Source organism: Xiphophorus maculatus, chromosome 3 (assembly GCF_002775205.1).
Source record: "Xiphophorus maculatus strain JP 163 A chromosome 3, X_maculatus-5.0-male, whole genome shotgun sequence".
NCBI lineage: Eukaryota > Metazoa > Chordata > Actinopteri > Cyprinodontiformes > Poeciliidae > Xiphophorus > Xiphophorus maculatus.
Window position 1 is genome coordinate 30,076,619 of NC_036445.1, and position 21,667 is coordinate 30,098,285.

The window sequence follows — 21,667 nt, forward strand, 5'->3', positions numbered from 1 at the left end:
AAATTTAAATTGTTAAATGTTCATTACCATTTAAAGTTTACTGATCAGAATGTGTTCTTGCATTATTTGTTTATTTGCTCTTTATTTATTACTTGAAAATGGTTTTGAAACACTAATATGATCATTTATCGTCCAGCAAAGTTTGCTATGGTGGCTGGCTTTTCTGGCAATGAGTGTATACAAGTTTCAGTTGTTGGTGAATGAAATCTATCAGAATGTGCTGAACTGCTGTGATGCCATTTAGCCACCATCACACGCTGACAGAGACTTTTCCTTTACTAGTCATTTGGAAGTAACAGCTGTGAACATATGCTACAAGAAGTTGTGACAAAACCCCCAGCTGTCTGTTGGAGCTTTGAAGCGACTGCATTTCTTGCAGAGGAAGCGTCTGGCTGCTGCTCCCTTCGCTCCCCAGTGAGAGAAAGGCGGCTAAAAATTCCTCGCTGTGGCTGTGCGTCGTATTCAACACAGTCAGGGCAGGGAAGGGAGTTCTTCTTCCTCTCTCTCTCTCTTTCCCTTTCTCTCCTCACTCTCTCACACAGCTCAGCATCGCCACTGACGCGACTCATAAATTCACCCGTTTTATGCTCCTCAGTCCTTCAGAGCCACTTGGAGGGAGGATTTGTGTAACAGCTCCGGTTAGCGGTGAGTCATTCCTTATGTCTGTCTCTTCATTTATGAAATGCTACTCCTGCTCCCATCACTTCTGCTGAATGAAATGTACTTTTCCTTTTAAGCTGTCACAAAAAAATGCAGGTAAGAGGCAGACACCTGCACATAAACATATATATATTAGGAATAATAATAATAAAAATAATAATAATAATAATAATAATAATTGGTATTATTATTATTAGGCATTTTTATTATTTATTATTGTCTCTGCATATTTTTAGATTTATTTTTCCACTTTTTGCATTCAGGACAGCTATCTGATTTCATAAACATTATTCTATTTTTTGACATTTATTATGGATGGAAAGCTTAACAACCTATTTTCCAAACTCTACATTGAGCAGAGTCAGCACCTCTGCACAAGTTGCAAAAGAGATTTTAATTTGAATCATTCCCAACTTAGTGAGTTAACTTCCCACTATGTGCAGTTTGTTTATGCCTGTGAGGGAAATGACTTCCCCATGCACTTATCCTGTATGTGCTGAGGGTTTGTCGCTAAACGTTAGGGATGATGAGGCGGTGAGATGCAGCTGCTCTACTACATCCTGTGGATCCAGAGACGCAGAGCTGATCAGTCAGATCTGCATCAGCTCAAGTTCCTATAGCTACCGTCAGAGTTGCTTGTGTCTCGGGCAGAGTGTTGCCAAGAAAAGTACACACGTGTCCTCACAGCTGGTGGCATTTATTTGGAAGAGCTGCATAGTGCAAAATCCAAAAACTCTGGTAATAATTGTTGAAAAAGGGTAGGCAATTAGAGTCATCAAGAGCTCACAAATTCAATTCTGTTGTGCAGAATCTGTCTCTCTGTGAAGAAAACATCATCTTTTTGTGAAGGATCAGGCTAAATGGGGAGTGAAGGAGCAGCAGCAGCTTGGCAGCCAGCTCCCCTCAGGGTTTTAAAAACCTCTCACACCAAAACCATGTCCGTCTTTTAGCTCCATTGTCTGCTTTACATTATGACCGGCTCATCTCTGCTGAATGCTTGTTGGGTGAGTGATCTGCAGAGGGACTGCTGTTCTATTGAAACTCTACAGTGAGGCAACGGAGAGAAGTGGTTTTAAAAGAACAGCTGGATTATTTTACTGGTATAATGTGACAGGAGCAGAAGGAGAGCAGCTCTCAGCAGGAACCAAGAGCCAAAGATCTTTTTTTAAAAAGGTTTTTCTAGCACTAACGGCCTTTATTTGCAGTAGATTAGACAGGAAATAGGCAGAGAGCGAAGGGTTGGGAACAGTTGCGGTACAGTATTTTGCTGTACCGCATTTATCTTTGAATTTTCCTTGGCATTGTTCCGATCAGCGTCTGCAAAGACACAGGATTTATTTACATGGATTTCTATCCAGTACAACACTGAATCATTGCCATGTTCTCCAGAACATCCCAATGATTCTCAGCGATCAGCTTGAACTCTGGTGGCCAATCCATGTCAATAACGCCTCATCCTCCCTGAACCACTGTTGCACTATTTCAGCTCGATGAATCCCAGCATTGTCATGTCCGGTTATCCCTGTGTTTTCGGGGTAGAAGCAATCCATGGATAGAATAACCTGGTCATTCAGTATCTCCAGCCAGTCAGCTGACCTCATGATGTTGCTGAACTTTGACCTGAACTGCAGCAGTCCACATCACAGCGCTGCCAGCGCAGGTGTTACACCGCAGACAGTCTTCCTCTCTACTCACCCTGATGCTCCCATCACTCTGGAAGAGGATAAATCTGGACTCATCAGAACACATGACCTCCTTCCATGGCTCTAGGGTCCACTCTTCACGGTCCCTTCCAAACTGAAACCTATTCCTCCAGTTAGCCTCACTGATTAGTGGTTTTCTTGTGGATTCACAGCTGTTCAGTCCCTATTTGCTGAGGTCCCTTCACACTGTGCATGTGGAAATACTCTTACTTTAACATCGCCTTGAGACCTACTGTTGTTTTTCTGCAATTTGATGTCATCAAACATTTAAGTTCTCACCAATCGTGACCATTCTGGGGGTTTTTTCCAACCACATTTCTCCCTCAAGGATGATAGTTTCCCATTTTCTTTCCAGGTTTGAATAATACATTTCTACAGTTCTCAACTCAATTTTAGGTGGTTTATCTCTTTTATAATAATTTGACCTTTCTTAAACAGCCTAACATCTTTCACCAACCACAGGATGTGTGTTTCCACATGGAAACACACATCCTGTGGATGTCTGGGAAATGAGAAGCTACTCAATGACATTACTATGATTGCCAGGTGGAAGATATTTAGTAGTAATTATCCAATAGGAGACTCATACCTGTTTGCTTAGTTCAAACCAAATGGCAACATTTTGTTTCCTGAAACATCATTGGAGGTTGTTGAGGTAAATTTTGTTCTGTATATTATATCTCACAGCTGACAAGCACAACAGAGTAGAAATCACCTTCCCAATATTTCTCTGAACGTCTTTCTAATAATCTGTTATTGTCATTATGGCGTAGTGATGGTAGATGTCCTACAAAAATGAATAGAAGACTAAAAACTAAGTCTGTAGCATAAAATGTGAATCAAAGGAGACATGTCTTAATTGGTTGATGTTTTAACCGACAGTTGCATGCGTTGGCAATCATCAGCTGCGTATCTGCAGCACCTATTGGCTCCTTCTGCTGCTGGTGTTACACGTGGGAGCTCTGTGCAATTTTAAAAACTCATCAGTGTTCTGCGTGTGCACGCCGACATGTTGGAACACAAATCAGACAACTCCTTTAGCGTTCTAATATTCTTGCTTTACTTGCTCACAAATGTAAAATACGTACTGATAATGAAAGCATCGCAGAGCAGGAACAGCTAAACCAACAGTCCAGTTTATTTATCTGTCTTAATATCAGAGAGGACAAATCTGAGCCTGTTCACCTGCAGTGGCATCGTTTGATGTGTTATATGCCTCATCAAGGGTGACATTCCATCAAAGATGGAACAAGCGCTCTGAAAAGAGTGTTTATTGAATATATCTGCATGTGGAGACAATTCTGCTGCCGCTGGTGATGAGATCTGAGCTGATCTGCAACGTACAGATTATTTTAGGCACAATTTGACTCATAAAACCTTTTTCTATGTGTGAATGCACAATAAGGCATGTAGATTGAGAAAAGAACAATACGTATAGTAGGTCCTCAGAATAGAATGAATTTTTTTCTTTGATATGCTGAACTTTTGTTCAATGTATAAATACAGTAAATAAATGTTGAGCAGAACAGGCTCGGTGTGGCTCATAGCAACCACCGCTGTTTATGTTTTCCATTTCTGTTTCATAAAGGATTAATATTCCTTTTCATGTATCACATGTAAAGGATACATGTGATCCTACTGAGTTCTTGTTCTGCATCTAATAAAGAAAATTTGGTTTAATTTCCCTGCAAATATAGATACTTGAAGCATAAAATATATGATAAGTGACAAAAAGATTATACAGCATGTAGCTGAAAGGCATCTTTAAAATTTTTTTATTTATCCTTAAATAACCAGCTCTAACTTTAAACTGGACTAAAAAATCTGCGGTGATTTGACAGCAAAAGTCACCAAAGCAGCTCCTCTGCAGCAGATGTGATCTAAAGGTGTTGAACCCTGAAGGCATAAAGGTACAGACTGACTTGAAACCACACATCACAACATGTCGCAATGGTATAATTTTGCTGCAAGGTTCTGTCAGCTACCTTGTTATTAATATGAAAATTTCTTCCATGCAAATCTGCTGGCAGCGATCACCACCAGACAATTAGGTTGAGACATCCTGCAGCTCCAAACTACGAGTCAGAGCTGGAATGGTGATACCGGCGTTATTCTGGGTGGAACATTCAGAAGAGAGATAAAGAGAAAAAAAGACACACCACCTAACAAGCAGTGTGTTTTTGATAGTGTATCCCTGGCAACCTTTAAAAAGCACCTCTGACTGCGCTCTGTTCCCATGTCATTGGATTCAGTCACATCATGAGATACGCTGCAGATTGAGGTCTCAGTGTGGCGGATCGGGCCGACCGGCGACCCGATCCGCCACAACAGAGCCGCTGTCTGTTGTGTCGTCTGCTGTAGTGAAAATAAAGGAAATAAATATTAAAAGGTAGATACAGTAGATAGAAAGAAAGAAAGGTCTCAAAATGAGACGAGACACGATGCTGATTTCATGAGAACGAGACGTGATAAGATTTTAATATTACTTCCAAGAAAAGTTCAAAGATCAAATTTATGCTTCAGGGATGTGCTGTGGTGGCGCAGGAGTTAAGCACAACCCACATATGGAGGCTTTAGTCCTCGATGTGGCTGTTGCAGGTTTGATTCCTGGCCTGGCGACCTTTGCTGCATGTCTTCCCTTCTCTCATTACCCACTTTCCTGTGAATTAACTATCAAATAAAGACCACTAGAGCCAATAAAACCTTAAAAAAAATTCTTCAAAAAGACCTTTGCTGTGAATTTGAAAGATTCTGACAATTCAACAACCTGATCTTTCTTTTTCTGATTTGTTTTCATCTCTTCAGACCTTAGAGCGGTTCTCTGACAGTGGATGGTCTGCTGTACCACATTTCCCAGTTACTACTGATAGAGTGGGCTCTGATTGTTGTGCAGCACAACTGATTGTTGTGCAGATGTCAGTGTGGTACCACTGACATCTATTCAGTGGTTGTCATAGCGATGCTTTCTGCCTCTTTTTGCATCATGAGTACTTATAGATTTTCTGTGTCAGTCACTCTGTTGAATTTATAGTTCCAACTAGAAATCCACAATTCCCCCAAACAAATGATTTTAGTGTAGTTGAGATAACATTTACCTCAATGAGAAATATTGTGATGTTTTAATATCGCGAGATCTTGTATCACAAAATCCAGTTTCATCCCAGAAGAATTTGGAGTAAAATTGTTTTTGACGGACTCCAACATATCAAAGCGTTGGTCACCTTTGCAGTTTTGGTCACATCACGCACAACATTTTCTGGTGGAAAAAGAAAACATCACAGAAAAAGCGCCAATTTTTTCTCCCACAGGCCATTTTGGAGCCACTTTGACAACAAACAGCTCAAAGTTTCCAGGATTCGCTGCTGGTCTCATGAAAGGAAATGCAGTTATGTGACGGCAATAAAAACATAACAGCAGGGTGCTCTGAGCTCAGGGTTCCTTCATGTTTTGTAAATTGTGTCACCTGATCAGTGGAGGGATAAGAACCAGAATCAGTTGGAACTTTTTTTAATGAACCCGTTGCAGAACCAGCTCCACCTTTGGTCTACCTCCACTGCTGTATCAAAGCGGAGAAAACTAACAAGTGCATGTTGAGAGCATGAATACACACTAAAGATAATATAAAGTCAAGCATATTTTTTTTGTTAAAGAAAAATAAATCTAAAAACCAGAGAAAAAAAAAATCAGCACAGATTCATCAGTGACTCACAAAATTGTGAGCCTGTTGCTCATGTTTAATTGAGCTTTTTTACTACATATTAGTCCATTTTCATATTTCTGTGTATTTTTAGTACCAACTTTACATATCATTGGTGTCCATTACGTAACATCTATAAGCGCAAACCCTTGGCTGCTCAGGGAAAGCAGAGCCTTGATCAGAGCTGTGGAGCAGATTGGAGTCTTAATGTGTTTAAAATATATAAAAAAAGACTAAACATATTCACTCAGCTCACTTTTAATCTGTCTACTAATCAGTTGTAAATCATAACCAGTTAACCTCATACATACTGGACATCTGTACCTGTGAGACAATAGCTTTATATATTAGTGGGTTACAGCTGTACTTAGAACTCACTAAACATAATGACAGTGAAAACTACTACAATCTAATTAACTCAGCCGTCTAACCTAGCTCAAGCCTTACAGCTGCTCTGCACTTCTCTGAAAAAGGCACATGAAGGGGTGTCAGAAATTCTTCACGCACAAATGAATCCTCTAGCACCTCTAAAAGTAAAAATAGTTCCCATGTCTGATGAAATAAATGCTTCCCAACCTCCGGTGTATAAAATCTTGAGTAGCGGATAAAGTCAAGCACTTACTCAGGAATTGGAGAATTTATTAAAGTCTATCTGAAAAGCAACGGGGGCCGCACAGCGGTACAGCTGGTTGCTTTGAAGTAAGAAGGTTGTCGGTTCAAATCCCAACCTGGGGTTTTTCTGCATGTTCTCTCCAGGCACTCTGGAACCCTTCAAGTACAAAACATGACATTTAAAGTGAGTGTGTGGGCATGTGCAGGCATGGGTGTGTGTGTGTGTTGGACTGGTGAACTCGTAGCAGAACTTAAACAGTCTTTAGACAATAGTAGTCAATTTAAACATTTTATGTGAGATTTAAACATTTTTGAGAGCCTTTATCACCAATGGTTAATCAACAGTAGCATAGCTACTGACTGTATGTACCTTACATACAGTAATTAATGTAATGATGTATACATTTTTTGTTTATAGGTAAGAAAAGAAAAGGGAGGGGATAAAATCATAATGCATGTGTTCAAAATGTAATTCTGAATTGACAGAGAGGTAAACTGACCCAGCAGAGCCAAACGAGTCAATTGGATTGGAAACAAAGCATTAATACTCCAGTGTTAGTTTGTGCGAACGTTCCAGGTTATAAGATCATCAACGTCTTCTTTACAATTAAATCGCCATCTACTGTCTGCCTTACTGTAGCAATGATGATATGATAGTAGCTGTAATCCACTCAGTCACTGCGCCACAACAGCTGCCACCTCATATCTTACAGGTTACTGATTATGTTCTTATTTAGCAGCATACCTGAGATTGTTTTAATAATGTCCGTGTCCCTTTTGATTGATTTAAATTGACAGATTTTGCTTGGAAATGTTATGGAGACACATCATAAACTAACAGTGCAGATGTGAAGTGATAATTGTTTAAAGCACTAGAATGATTCACTAGAACCTCTATTAATTTAGTGGTAAGGCCGAACGTTCATGACTGCTGTTGTGCAAACTTTGACCAGTAGTACTAAAAGTTATTCTTTGCTGGAAAATATATTCCATGAAAACCTATTCTCGTGTTGGCTGAAGTTCTGTATCTTTCTATCCAGGTTGTTAAATGATAATAATATTTTGTTTTATTCCATGTATGAATGTGCAGGTTCAGCTAACTAGCACCCACACAAGCTAGCCTGTGTGGGTGCTAGGTCCACAGTAGGTCCAAAGTATATGGACCCATGAGCAGGTCTAGTATATGGACCTGCTCTCACCATCTCCCAGCCTAAGATAAGCTATTAAAATGCTCGGAAATCAAAGTTTTGAGTAGGAGGTCGCACCTTTAAAAATAAGATGTTCTCAGCTGGGTGCAATCTGTTCCACAGTGTGAACAGCTGATGCTAGCTCAGCCTGTTAATGAGACATTTTTGCTCACACGCTCCTGGTGGGATAATAACCAGCAGCGAGTCTATCTGTTGTAATTCAGCAGGCATGGCAACTAATGGCCAAAACGTCCTTAAACTCAGACAGGAGCAAGTGCCTGTGTAATATTAACATCTCCTGTGCATGCAGAATATTTTATATTAGAAGAGAGAAGTTTGGCAAATCTCTTAAGATTACATCAAATAACTCCTGCAGGTACCTCCTCCTCTGTCAGAATGGCAAACTGAGGTTATCCTGTTTCCTTAATGCTAGCTACGTATCATTGATTACCTCTTGAGTTACTTCCTCCCACTAACAGAACTTTTTCTCACTCCATGCCTTCATTCTGTCTGGATGAAAAATTGCGATTTTTTTTTTGGCTCCCTGTCATGGAATTAAATTAAAATCTTTATTTATTTTTCTGCCACTGTTGCTGGTAGAAGAAAACTTGTGGCAGTCACTCTCATATACTACTATTTTCAAACACATCATTGTGTATCATTAATCTAGGTTGCTGAAAAATCATCATTAATCTTAAGTTAACATAGTTTAACATAGCCATTGCGGGGGTAGGGGGGGCAGTATGGATGAATAAAAAAATAAAAAACAGTTACACAAAAGTGTTTCACTGTAAAGATGGTTTATAGTGTGTTTTGTTGCAACCTGAAGTGTGAAATAAACTTCAGTGGAGTTTGAAAACAAAATATGTGTAAACATAGGTTTATGTCTGGTTGAACAATGTGTGTACCATCCATCCATCCATCCATTTTCTGTTCACCCTTTGTCCCTAGTGGGGTCAGGAGGGTTGCTGGTGCCTATTACCAGCTACGTTCCGGGCGAGAGGCAGGGGTCACCCTGGACAGGTCGCCAGTCTGTCGCAGGGCAACACAGAGACATACAGGACAAACAACCATGCACACACACACCTGGGAGAATTTAGAGAGACAGTCATGTTTTTGGACTGTGGAAGCCGGAGTACCCGGAGAGAACCCACGCATGCCCAGGAAGAACATGCAAACTCCTTGCAGAAAGACCCCAGGCCGGGAATCGAACCCAGGACCTTCTTGCTGCAAGGCAACAGTGCTACCAACTGCACCACTGTGTGTGCCCAGTTGATTTTTCTTTTTCTTTTTTGGGGGCCCAGAAAATCTTTGGGAACCACTGGTTTAACTCATCTGCTTCTATGCATCGGCAGAAGCAGATGCATAGTCCAAGTCAGTCCCCAGTGGTGGTGATCTGCTCGATGTGCAAACATAAACAGGTTACTTACAGGTTTCAGCCAAAGTTCATGAAAAAAGTTAACTCTTTTCATTCAGCTAAGTTTAATAAGGATGCACCTAAAACTTTCAGGATACGAACCTTTGAGAATTGGATTGTGTTCTTTAAACATGTTTAGGAATGTGGATGTCTGATATGAATATTGACTTCTTTCTTCACATTGTTGCCATTTATCCAGGCTCTATGACATGGCTCCACTTGGCCACAAGCACTTTGTATTGCCTTGTTGCTGAAAATGTGCTGTATAAATAAAATTACCTTTACCTTTGGCCTGATGCTAGTATCTCTTAAGGCTAGGTCCACCACTTGTATTTTTCTGCCAGATTAGAGGCATAGTGCTTTATTTTCCACAAACATGGTGTGGCCGTGCCACTGAAGCTGGGTTTCTGTCTTCTTGGCAGTAATTGGGTCAACCTTAAGTCTTTGTCTCAAGTTCTCATCATTCCTGCTGTGGTTGAATCTGGTCAGTCAGAGAAGCGACCTCCTGAGTCGCTTCATTTCCACTGTGCTGATGATTTGTTAGTGTTTTTTTTGTTGCCCCGCACCATAGAGTGCTACAGGTCACATGACAGTCTTGTAGGTTTTGGCATCTTGTGATCGCACATTAATCCTGTAATTTGTCATCATTTCATCAGTCATCAGTCTCGACTAGTTCCAGTCTATTAATCTTGATTGATTAACTTGGTTAATCAAGTTCAGGCCAGTTTCTTTCAATCAGTCGCTCCAGGTTTGCGTTTGATCTTGCCGTACCAGCTGGGTCAGACAGTGCATCAGAGTAGAAACGGATCTGGGGTGTGTCTGTTTCTTTTACTGGTGTGTCAACACCTATGATCAACAGCAGGGTGCTGGTGCTTTCTGATATAAATAACATAGAAGTAACATAGCAAAACAATACAACCGATAAAACTGTGATAAAAGTATGCATTTTATCAATAAATAGGATCTCTGCCCTCCTATAAACAGCAGGCACTTATCTGGCAAAGTTACTCACTTTTATCTCACAAAGTGCCTGTGAAACTGCTAAATGGGATTCAAACGCTTGATGAGTCTGTATAAAATAACTCAAGGAGTACATGAACTTTTTTAAGTGTCACTTTGGTAAATAAAACAAACGAACAAACAAAAAACAATTGTCAATGTGAACTTTGATTAGTTCAGCTATTCTTTTCAAACAGATGTTTACATTCAGGTAAATTTTTAAATGATTAATCTGGGACACAATACAGGCGTTGCATCAGTCTATTTTTGGAAACGCTAAGTTTAGCTCTGTTTGATGACGTTTGTTTGCTGTGGAACTCTGATCCATCTAAGCTCATGTCAGTTTCACTCATATAACACATTCAGACAGTGTGTGTGTGTGTGTGTGTGCAGGTTGCTGTGTTGATGAGAAAAGCATTTCCCTCCGATCGCACTTAATGACGTTTATGATGTAATCTCTGCTGACCAGATCTCTGAATGAATAATGTGGAACACTTCAAAGGACATGCAACTTGAGATGAGCTTCTTTTGTATTTTTTTATTATACTATTTGCCACATTCATTTTGAACTGATGCGTTGACCTGAAAATAGACTTAGAATTTGAATGTCTGATCATGCAATCCATTAAGCTGCTTTAATCACAATAACCTAAAATTTCCATGTGTGGGCGAAGACGCTGTTTTGCTGCAGTACATAATGTCTCTTTTTCTTAATATGCTGTCTGATGAAGCCTTCATCAGACAACGCTGAAAGCGTTATGTTATTCCCAGCAAGTAAGTTCAGAAAAGCAAAATTGATTAACAAACAATGCCAGCCTTGTATATTAAGTTTCTTTTTAACAGGCTGGCACAGAATGCAGAGGAAAAAACAAACAGTACTCAGATGGATAATGGTTAGATTTTCTCTCCCTGAACCTTCGGTTCATTACAGAGGTTTACTTAGACCTCAGCTCCACTTGCTATCATGTGAGGAGCAGTAGTGATGGATGTGTGATGTTCTGGGGTCAATCAAACATGCCCTTCATTCAACACAACGAAGACGATTCTGTGGAATAACAAGTATTGCCACATGTTTATGTGTCTCGCTCTGTGAAATCCTGCTCTGAATAGTGTTGTGGGTGGGTGTGTGTGTGTGTGTGTGTGTGTGTGCGTGCGTGTGTGTGTGTGTGTGTGTGTGTGTGTGTGTGTGTGTGTGTGTGTGTGCGTGTGCGTGTGTGTGTGTGTGTGTGTGTGACTGTATGTGTGTATACAGTGAACCTCTGCCTTTTTGTGGTTCAGTATTCATGGATTCACTGACATGAACCATAGCTAATTGTGGCATATTCTGTATTGTGCATTGTCCTGTTGGAAATAAATAAGCAACAACAACCTATTCACAGACTTTTCTGTGGATAACGACTTGACACAATTTGACACAATACTACTTGATCATAGTTTTTTTTTTTATTATTTTTGCTCCCTTGGCGCTAATTGACTGTACCTTCAAGAACAGAGATCTAACCTACTGTTAGTTTCTTACTAACAGTAGATATCTGTTTCTGCAGCGGTGTCATGACAGTTTCCACTGTACATATTGGTGTATATTTAAGTATTCGTTGTGCTAACTATGGGAGAGGTCTCAAATATTTGCAGATTTTAGTTATTTGTGGGCAGCAGCAGCCAATAAATACTGCAAATTCAATCTACTTGGTTCATGGTTGTGGACGTTTCAGAGATTAGGGTGGGACATGTTACATTTACCTTGATGCTACAGTCTTGTCTTATTGGCATGTTACAGGATCGTCTGGTCATTTAGTTATGACATTTAAATGCTCTGTGAGTTTCCTCCAGCAGTGAGGTAATTATTGGTTAAACCAGTAAGTCACTTTTGGTTCCAACTTCAAGCATCCGGCATGCTGACTTGAGGAAAGCTTCTGCATAGCATAGCCTGGGATCTAAAAAAATCTTCCAATCGGGTTTTTCCTGAAGTATTTATGTTACAATGATTTTGCAGCAGCGGAGTATATTTGTGGGACATTCGTTATATGAGTGCGGCAGAATTCATTCAGCAAAATTCCTCCTGACTTTAACATTACTGTATGGCATCATTTTTACTCCGATGGAAGAGGATCCGAGTAGTCTGAAGTCTGGTTGTGTAGTTTAACATGACGGTCTGTGAGGAAACATTTTTTATTGACTGGCATTGCAGCAATTAAACCTGTCTTATAACTGCTGAGCAGATTTGTGCATGCTTCCATTGGCATCCTGATGATTTGTCTTTGGTGATGAGTCTTTGAGAATGGAAGGCTTCTTTATATTTTTCCCTTTACAGACTCTCTCTTAAAGTCCAGTCAGTTGTAGATCCAAAAAAAAAATGTTCAAATCTAACTTTGCTGGGGGTGAAAATAACTGTGGTATAACAATGGGTAGCATGTTTTCAAGATTACAGGCAACAACAATGCCTGTAATTTTACAGACACCTGCCAAGGTGCTATCTTGGCAGTGATGACAGCTGAGAGCTCAATTTTCCCCTAATAAAGGCTTAGCATCTTTATGTCTCCACAGTGGCCCTTTGTGTGTTCTTTGTCTGTGAGTTCGCATGGCCACACTGGCAACAAGTGAGTCAAGTCACAGCAGCAGGAAGCAGAACATCCGTCCATAAGCACACCTCGGCAGGGAGTGCAGATGGCTGCCACCTACGACTGAATGAAATGTTTTCATAATGCATGTCTGCCTTGAGCTGCATCAGAGCTCCTCCAGGCTTCTCTCTGATATTAATGAGTCACTGTGGGCCATGCTAGCGTCTCCTCAGCTTCCATACATTATAAATATGTAAAGGCTTTGAAATCTACTGGAGACCAAGAGTCCTTCCATGGGTGTGAATCTATATTTGGGACGAGCTATTGGTGTATTTAAATGTTTGTGCAGGGGAACACATTTAGATCGAAAACACATTTGCTTCGTCAAATTGCCTGCAGGCGCTAATCAGTCATGTGATAATGACTGTTGAGGATTTTCCAAAGGAAAAAAAAAAACACTGTTTATGATTTAAAAAGAGGGAAATAACCTTCATCTGTTTTTATTTTAGCTGCAGTTGGACATAGTTAATATGCTAAAAGAATTAACTATGGCTCTCTTTGTCTCAGTAATGAAAGGTTTTGCTTCCAGAACCGGTTGCATCATCCATGCCCATAGCTTAACCAGGGGCCCTAATCGGCCCCTCGGTGGCAGAGTCGCCTTAACTACTTTGGGCGTCCTTTGGTGTGAAATGTTTTAACTCCTGTATTATGTATGCTGGATGTTGCTTTTCTCTGTGCTGGAAGTTTGGAGAAGCTTCCACTGGGATACCTCTGACGCAAATTAAACTTCATTATTTAGAAAGTTCCAGTTCATGTGATTCAGGTACAAATTATCCTATCAAGGTCAGGATTTATGCATTATAATGTAGGCGTAGTGGAAGAAAATCAATGAGAGATGAAAGAACTCTGGAAGTAGATTAGATAAATACCAGCGTTTAGATGTTGATGTGGATTTGTTGGCGCATTCTGAAATACAAGATTACATATTTATTTCTGCAAATCAGATGCAGCAGCTTTGAAAACGTCTGTTAAAGACGGATAACTGACAACTTTGAAGAAGAGACAAGCATCCAAAAACAAATTACACCTTTGGGCCATAAAGCACAAATAACAGCAGGTGGCTCTGCTTAAATCTGTAAACTGGCTTCTCCTTCCTGCACAGCTCAGACTACTGTTTGTGGTGGGGATTATTCCTCCCAGATATTTAGAAACTCTTAATGCCGCTTAATAAAAGCTTTACTTTTACGACCCACCTGAATACAGCAGCTGACTCGTTGTCTTTCTTCTTGGCCACAGCTTAGAGTTCAGAGATGCCGTGGGCTTTTCCAGTCATCAGATCTGAATCCAATCTAACACCTTAAGGATGTGGGCAAAGATTAGACTGTCAACATGGCAAGTCTGCTGAAAGTGTTTGAAGCAGATGATAGAGCGGGGACTCAAAAGAAGCTTTCCAGCAACAATCATCGAAAATGGAGGCAGCGAAAAGTTCTTCTGAGACGAGAAAATTTCCAGTCCAAAACTGGGGCTTCAGAGGACAGAAAGCAAAACTACAGAGCAGTATAAAGGATTAGTCTACATACTGTATGTTCTGAGGATTTTGCTTGGTTTTTTTGTGCTACACTTTTGTCAAAGTATAACATTTGGTTGTGCCACTCTTGGTGCATTAAAGACCATCAAGCCGATGTGATGAATGTTCAGTTCTTCCAAAGCAGAGCATGTGTAAGAAATCCAGCCCATTTTTTGCTGAATTGCTTCAATTCAGCCACGTTGGATGATTTGGGAGCATTGAATTTAAGTCCTGACTTTGACTAGACTACCCTAAAACCTTCATTTGAGCTCAGGATGGTTTGTGGTAGGTATGCAATGGCCAGAAGTGGTTTTCGTCTGGGAACTCTCTCAAGGATGTCATTTTTGCTCAATCACTTTTTGTATTGGAGTTATAAAAAATCATACTTTGTGATAAAAACCACATCTACCCCAGTACGTGTAATGCACCACCTCATGGAATCCTGTTTTGGCACAACTACATGTTATTATTTCATGTTTCCTCCATTTTTTTGGATGATGACTTCATGGTTTAAGTGGTGCAACTATACTGAAAAAAACAAGAAGTGTCACCAACCTGATTTAATTAATCATCCTGTTTGATTATTGGCAAGTGGTTGGTTGACTTTCAGCTGGTAGCAAACTATAAAACCCCAACTAGCTTCTCATATCTTAAACAACCATGAGGTCATGCACTGCCTGGCCATGGAAGGGTTAAAGCAGTGCAAATCAAAGACATCAAGTAGAGAAAGCATCTAAGGAGATTGCTGAAACTGAAATTTGATGAAGAACTGTCCACTGCATCATTAAAAACTGGAAGTAAAGAGGGAAACAGTTGTCTTTCAGGAAGAAATGTTATCAGTGAAAAATTCCTGATTGATTATGATTGTTAATCGCTTTAACATCTGGTGGAATCAAACGAAAGAAAAACAACAGTGGAGCTCAGAGCATTTCCACGCACACAGTGTGAAGGGGACGGGAACAGAACTGAACAGATGTGTAGCCTTAAGAAAACCAGTAGTAGGTGATGCTAACCAATGAAAAAGGCTTCAGTTTGCAGGGTAGCATGAAGATTCCTTAGAGCGACGGAAGGTCATGTGGTCTGATGAGTTGATGTTTATCTGGGGGAGCAATAGGGCAGATAAAGTTATGCACCCCACCCATCATGCCGAGTGTCTGCTGTATAACACCTGTGGTGGCAGCACTAAGATGTGGGGTTGCTGCAGTAGTAAGGTCAAAGTTCACCAACATCATGAGGTCAGGTGACTGGCTGGAGATACTGAATGACCAGGGGCCTCGTGTGAAAAACAGTGCACAGTTTTCATCCTGAAAATTTGCGACAGGGAGAAATTTGGAAATTCATGGCACACAAAAAAAACCTTTAGACATATAAAACGGCACGCAGACATGTCACCGCACGTGTTCCCTTTATGAATCTGGACTTGGGTGAGAATTGGGGGCATCTGCCCCTAAATGAATAAGCAAATGACCATAAATACCTTGAAACCTCCCACTTACCTGTCTGAAAAACCATGGCAACTGCCTCTACGTGAGTCTGTTTCTACTGCTGCAAATAACAGATTTTATTTAAAAGCCACCTTTCAGGGCACACAAGGCCACCAGGTCACATCAACTGTGAACACACACTCCCCCGCTGGAGGACAACGCCAGTGGAGGAGGCCACAGCTGCCACCGTTCCACAATTACACAAACTTTCATGCAGCTATTTATGCACATGTGTGATTGTCTCTACTTTGTCCACCTTATTAATCATCAAACCTGACCTGATTGGAGTTAATTTGCTGATCCGACTCCATTTTCTCTGTCTGTGAGAACAGAAATTTAGACATATTTCATGCACATAGGTGCGCAGACTGATGCAGATTCACATCTACATGTGAAAAAACTGACAAAATGTACTCTCTTATATTCGATTGAGGTTTTCCCATAACCTTCTAAAGAGTGTTATGTTATTTCATGAGGCCAAATGAGGTTCAGTTTCAACAGAAAATGTTGGATCCTGGATCCGTATCGCTGTGTGGAATCAGACTTCAGCTTGTTTAGGTGAGTTTTGGTGCGTTTGTTATTGTCGCCTGTGGATGGCCAAGTCCATGGCCACACTCTGATGTCGGTAACTCTTTTTATGCACAATTTATTTTTTCATACAAACACAACAACTCTTTAGTTTGAATAAAAACATTTATTAGTTGATTTGGATACATTTGTTCTATTTGTTAGAGCGCACATTTAGTTAACATATGTATTTATATCAACTTAAAGTTAATGCTTAAGATTAATTCTTTGTTTGTTTTCCTGCTGGTACTTACCTGCCTTGGAGTGGCCAGACAATAGATGGTGGCCAGGGCTCAGCAGGCTTGAATGCCCTATTGTGTCTTAAAAGGTCTGATCAGCCAGTGTATAAACCCCTGAGTCATTTCTTTGGTAGGTCAGTTATGTTTGTTTGTGCAGCCAGTTTGTTTACCTATTTTTGCCTGAGTTCAGTTTTGTTTCTTTGACCTCTTTTATGAGCTCAGTTTATCTTTTGTCATTTATAATCTTTGGATTAAAATAAAAATAAAAAATAACTATTTTTCCAATATATCCTGTGACTCCTCCTGTTTTTAACTCGGTCCATCACATCACCTAAAAAACATTTGCGTTGCTGTCGCACATTTTCACAGCAGTACAAAAGTTTGTGTACACTTTCACGCCAACTTCTAACTTTACACAGGCTGAGAAAGTGTGCAAATCTATACATACCGGGGTATCGCATCAACAGATTGTTTCCTTCAGTCATGGCACAGCCATATTGCCAGATGACGATGCCAGGATTCATCAGGCTGACAGGGAGGATGAGTCATCATTCTCACCCATGGACCCTGGACTGAGAATATTGAGTATATGGAAATATGCTGAAATAGAATTTGCGCAGTGGTCGGACTTTCTGATCGTCAGTAAAAAAAGAAAAAAAAAATTAAATTAAAAATGAATTAATGCTGGATGGAAATAAATGTTGTGTCATTGCAGAAGCTTATCAAAACAATGCCACAGCAAATGCGTGCCATAATTAAAGATAAAGGTAAGATTGTGTCATTATTTATCTGTACAAACCACTGGCAGCAGCATTCTGTGGCCTGAATATTAAGACGGATTAAAGCAATGAGCTGCAACAACTTTGATTTGAAGTCTTAAAACAATTTCCAAGTTCAGTTTATTAATTCAGTTAGTACCATGTAATCCAGACTGCTCGGTGATTCTTAAGAGAAAAATGCAAAGGATTCACTGGGATGTATATTTTTAGACTAAACATAGAAAAACTTTTTAAAATTGTAAATGGCCACTTGCCAGCTTCTTCAACTTATTCTTTTTCAAAAGGTTCTTAACATTTTTTGTGCAAAATTTGAAACAGTATTGCTTATATTTCAGCTTGTCGGAAGATATAAGTGCAGGACATTTTGCATTCATAGTAAACCCAGTGGTTATGTGGGCTTAGTCTATTTCCTGGACTTTTTCTGTGAGCTTCAGTCACTTGCTTATGACAGAGTGTTAGGACCAGACTAAGAGCTTTGTTTGTTTGTTTTAGGGGTACGCCGATAAACTGGCCATAATATCCTTCATTTTGGGAGATTGTTGATCGGCCAATACTTACATGTGAAGCCGATCTTATGTAACTCTGGAAAGGTCTAAAAATTAACCACTGTGCTCCTCTGCTCTACTTTTAGAGAGGTTTGACTGTCAGCCCGGTCCACCAGGTCATGTCTGCATGTTTGCAGTTAACAACAATTACCCCATGTACCCCCCTGTATTTCAGACGTCCTGGTTCATGACCAGGCTGATTTGACCAGCTATTTATCTAACTGAAGTTGACTCAGCTCAGATTGTCTTTGCGTGATAGTTTCTCTGTTGATCTAAAAAATATATATTCCTACCTACTGTGTTGTTTAGTCTCCCTGAAAAAGCCCCAGATGAATCACAAGGATTAGATAGAAGTGTATATTATGTCTGTGAAACATATAAACAACCCAAGAAATGTCATATGACATTGGTGAAAGGATTCCTTTTTCAGATCAGGAGCTGTAAAACGTTTGACCACAGGCAGGTTTCAAAGCTACTCTTTCAAGTCCGTTGCATTTCACCTCGTCAGCTGAGGCTGAGGTCGTAACATGGGGGCCGTTTTATGGGGCCCAGTGAGAGGTGTTGTGTGATTTCTCTTTCCACATTTTTTATCTGATCAACATATCAAAAAGAATGTTAGTCCTGCTTCATTTATCCCCAGATGAACACAGTGTTGCCTCAAGGCCTGCGATGCCTGGCAAAATTGTAATTTCTGCGGCGTCTTCCTGTATTCCCTCATTTTACAACCACGAGCTTCGATGTGGGAGTTTATGAAATGGATTAAATAGTAAATGTTGTGTTCGCTTTTGTAAATATAGATACAAATTTGAAAAGTCAGTTTTGTATTTGCTTCAGCCCCCACAAGCTTTGGCAGCTTTGCTTTTCTATAGACCAAAGTTCTTCTTCAACCTTCATGTAACCAGGATAAAACTCCTTGAGGTCAGAGATCTCGTTTACAAAACTGTCTTCATAACAACACAGGACCGAATTGATCCTGTTTTCTTAGTAAAGTCACTTGAATTCAGTCAGAATGGATGAAGAGTATCTGTGAACATCAAGTTTTTAACACTTGCCACAGATTTCTGAAGACACATCTTGATTTAGACGGGGCCGTTTTAACACCTAAACATCCATTTCACTGCAGATCGGATCCGGCTGTATGTGTAGAGTCGTCCTGAAACGTGAAGCTCCACCTCACTTTCAAGTCTTCTGCACCTTCTAACAGTTTTTCTTTGCCTTGGATTGCCCTATATTTTGCTCCCCATAGATCTAATCAGCTTCCTTGTTCTTGCTGAAAGTTGCATTACGCCAGCGTCATACTTCCCTAACAATGTTTCACAGTGGGGATGGTTCAAAGGCCACAATGTTCAGTTTTGCTCTCAGTTAACCTTGAGGCTCAGGGTGTGATGCAGTAAACCAAACAACCCTAAACCACACTGCCAGCGTGTCCCACAGCGCAGATCAAGCCTGGAGCCCAGGAGAGCTGCGGCCCAGTGAAGTCATAGTATTATGGAAATAAAGTCATATAATCATGAGAATAAAGTCGTACAAAAATAAAGTTTCAGTATAAAATCAATAGTATGACAATAATGTCATGATTACCAGAATAGAATCACAATGTTACCATAATATGGCTGTAATATTATGACTTTATTCTTGTATGAGTTTATTTTCATTATATTATGACTTTACTTTTGTAATTTTTACTTTGTGTTCTTAGCGTTCCCTTAATACTCTGTCGTACTTTGATAAAGTAAATAGAATAGAATAGAATTACTTTATTCATCCCAGCAGGGAAATTATTTCGCAGTTACAGCAGCATAGAGACAAGACACACAACAACCACCACTGAGTAGCAATTGTAGACAAGATAAAATAAAAATAAAATATAACATGCATAACATAACAAACGTCTAAGTAAAGAAAAGCATGAACATACTGTACTTCTTCACCTCTTGAATGATTAATATCAGATCTGTACAAATAGATCTGAAGCCTTACTGAGGTGAAATAAGTTGTTTGTTTACATGTTAAAACACAAGTCATTGTTTTTAAGGATTAAAGTCTTAACACCGAGGTTTAGTAGAAATTGAAAGACAAAGACAATCCTATTTCCTCCAAGAGAATTAAAATATGCCACCCATCACATAAAAAATGCAACTTTGTTACGTTAATAGACAATGACAAAGACCTGGGAGCGAACTGCTAATCCTTCTGTGGAAGGATAAAAGCTCCAACGCCTGAGCATAAAGGAGGGTCTGGGGTGGGTGGGGGGCTGTTCAGAGGATAGTTCATACAGTATCAACTGTAACTAAAATAAATTTCCCAAACTGACCAAGACATGAACAAGAATCACAAGCGAGAAATATTATTCTGAAGCTAGGACGAATGCTAACTGAGATGCTACATTCAGTCACTTTGGCAGATCTTTGAATTCAGTTTGTTCAAGATTAACATGTGAGGCAGTGACATTAATACAGCTGAATCCGACAAGCATCAATATCAAACGACATTCATTTTGATATTTGTTGTCTGTGTCAGGTCCGTCCCAAAAATGGTGTGCAGATAGAGTGGGAATTATTCAGAGTTCAGCAGCGATGAACAGGATGAACACGTCGACGTACCAGGAGGAGGAGCTGCTGGGTAACTCCACCTGGACCTTCTCCTACCATCACCAGAACAACACCCCCACCGCGCCGCTGCTGCAGGACAAGGCCTCCACCCTCAAACCCGCTGCCTGTGAGCAGGTCCACATTGCTGTGGAGGTTTGTATCGGGACCCGGGAACGTTGACCCTGTGAACCCATGATGACCCCTGACCTGGCTTAGCATTTCTTTACCCATACTTCCTGTTTCTGCGTGTTCTCTCCTCAGGTGTTTCTGATCCTGGGGATAATCTCACTGCTGGAAAACATCATGGTCATCACGGCAATAGTGAAGAACAAGAACCTCCACTCACCCATGTACTTTTTTGTCTGCAGGTAAATATTTATTGTTAATGTTATTGACTTTTGCACCAAAACAAGTTTTAAAAACTATAAAACACTTTCTGTCCAGACTAAAGATTCTCAGTGTGTGTCCAGAACAAATAAAAAGACAGATCAGAGAACTTTGGTCCAATCTTTTTAATTTTTCTACTTCCTGCAGCATTTAGGTTTCTCTGTTGTGTTTTTGTTGGGCATAAATACCTTCTTTGTTGGTCCTCTTGCCACTACACTTTTCTCTAAATGTTTTCACCAAGACCTTTCTAAATTTAATTCTGTTGGACTGCACTCTTCGGGAGAAGACGATAAGTTGTGTTTCTTGGGTGTGGTGAAGTCTTCTCCAACTATACAGAACCTCTCATGCTGAACCTAGAAACCTCCTTGCATTAAAGGTTATTGTTATAAAGAAAACAGATGTCAAATCACAGCCCGGTTTGGCATTTTAGCCTAATTTTTAGTTTAATTGATAACATTATGTAATAACTCATGTCTCACTGAGGTTGGAGTTATTAATGTTATAGAGACTACATGACAGGGTTTACTCCATTCTTTTAAATTCTAGTCTTGATCAGACTCACATTTCATGAGTCCTTTGTATTTTAGAAAGCATTTCCATTCATATGCAGGCAGCTTGACTCTGAACACATCATTCCCCTTAAGAACAAAGAATCTGGTCATCTTATGTCCACTG

The 21,667-nt window shown here is 40.0% G+C and overlaps 1 protein-coding gene across 3 annotated transcripts in view; it reads left to right on the forward strand.

The window, feature by feature from the left end:
* The first annotated feature begins 482 nt into the window (after positions 1–482).
* Positions 483–21,667, forward strand: part of LOC102230201 (melanocortin receptor 5-like) — a 31,207-nt gene continuing 10,022 nt past the window's right edge. Inside the window, exons 1-4 of one of the 3 annotated variants that reach the window (XM_023331448.1) lie at positions 580–645; positions 738–756; positions 20,535–20,758; positions 20,867–20,973. In XM_023331448.1, the coding sequence (XP_023187216.1) occupies positions 20,591–20,758; positions 20,867–20,973 (275 nt within the window). In that variant the 5' untranslated portion in view covers positions 580–645; positions 738–756; positions 20,535–20,590. Of the gene's footprint in view, positions 646–737; positions 757–14,639; positions 14,686–20,534; positions 20,759–20,866; positions 20,974–21,667 lie in introns of those variants that run through there. The other 2 variants (XM_005803490.3, XM_023331447.1) reach the window with 2 other exon arrangements.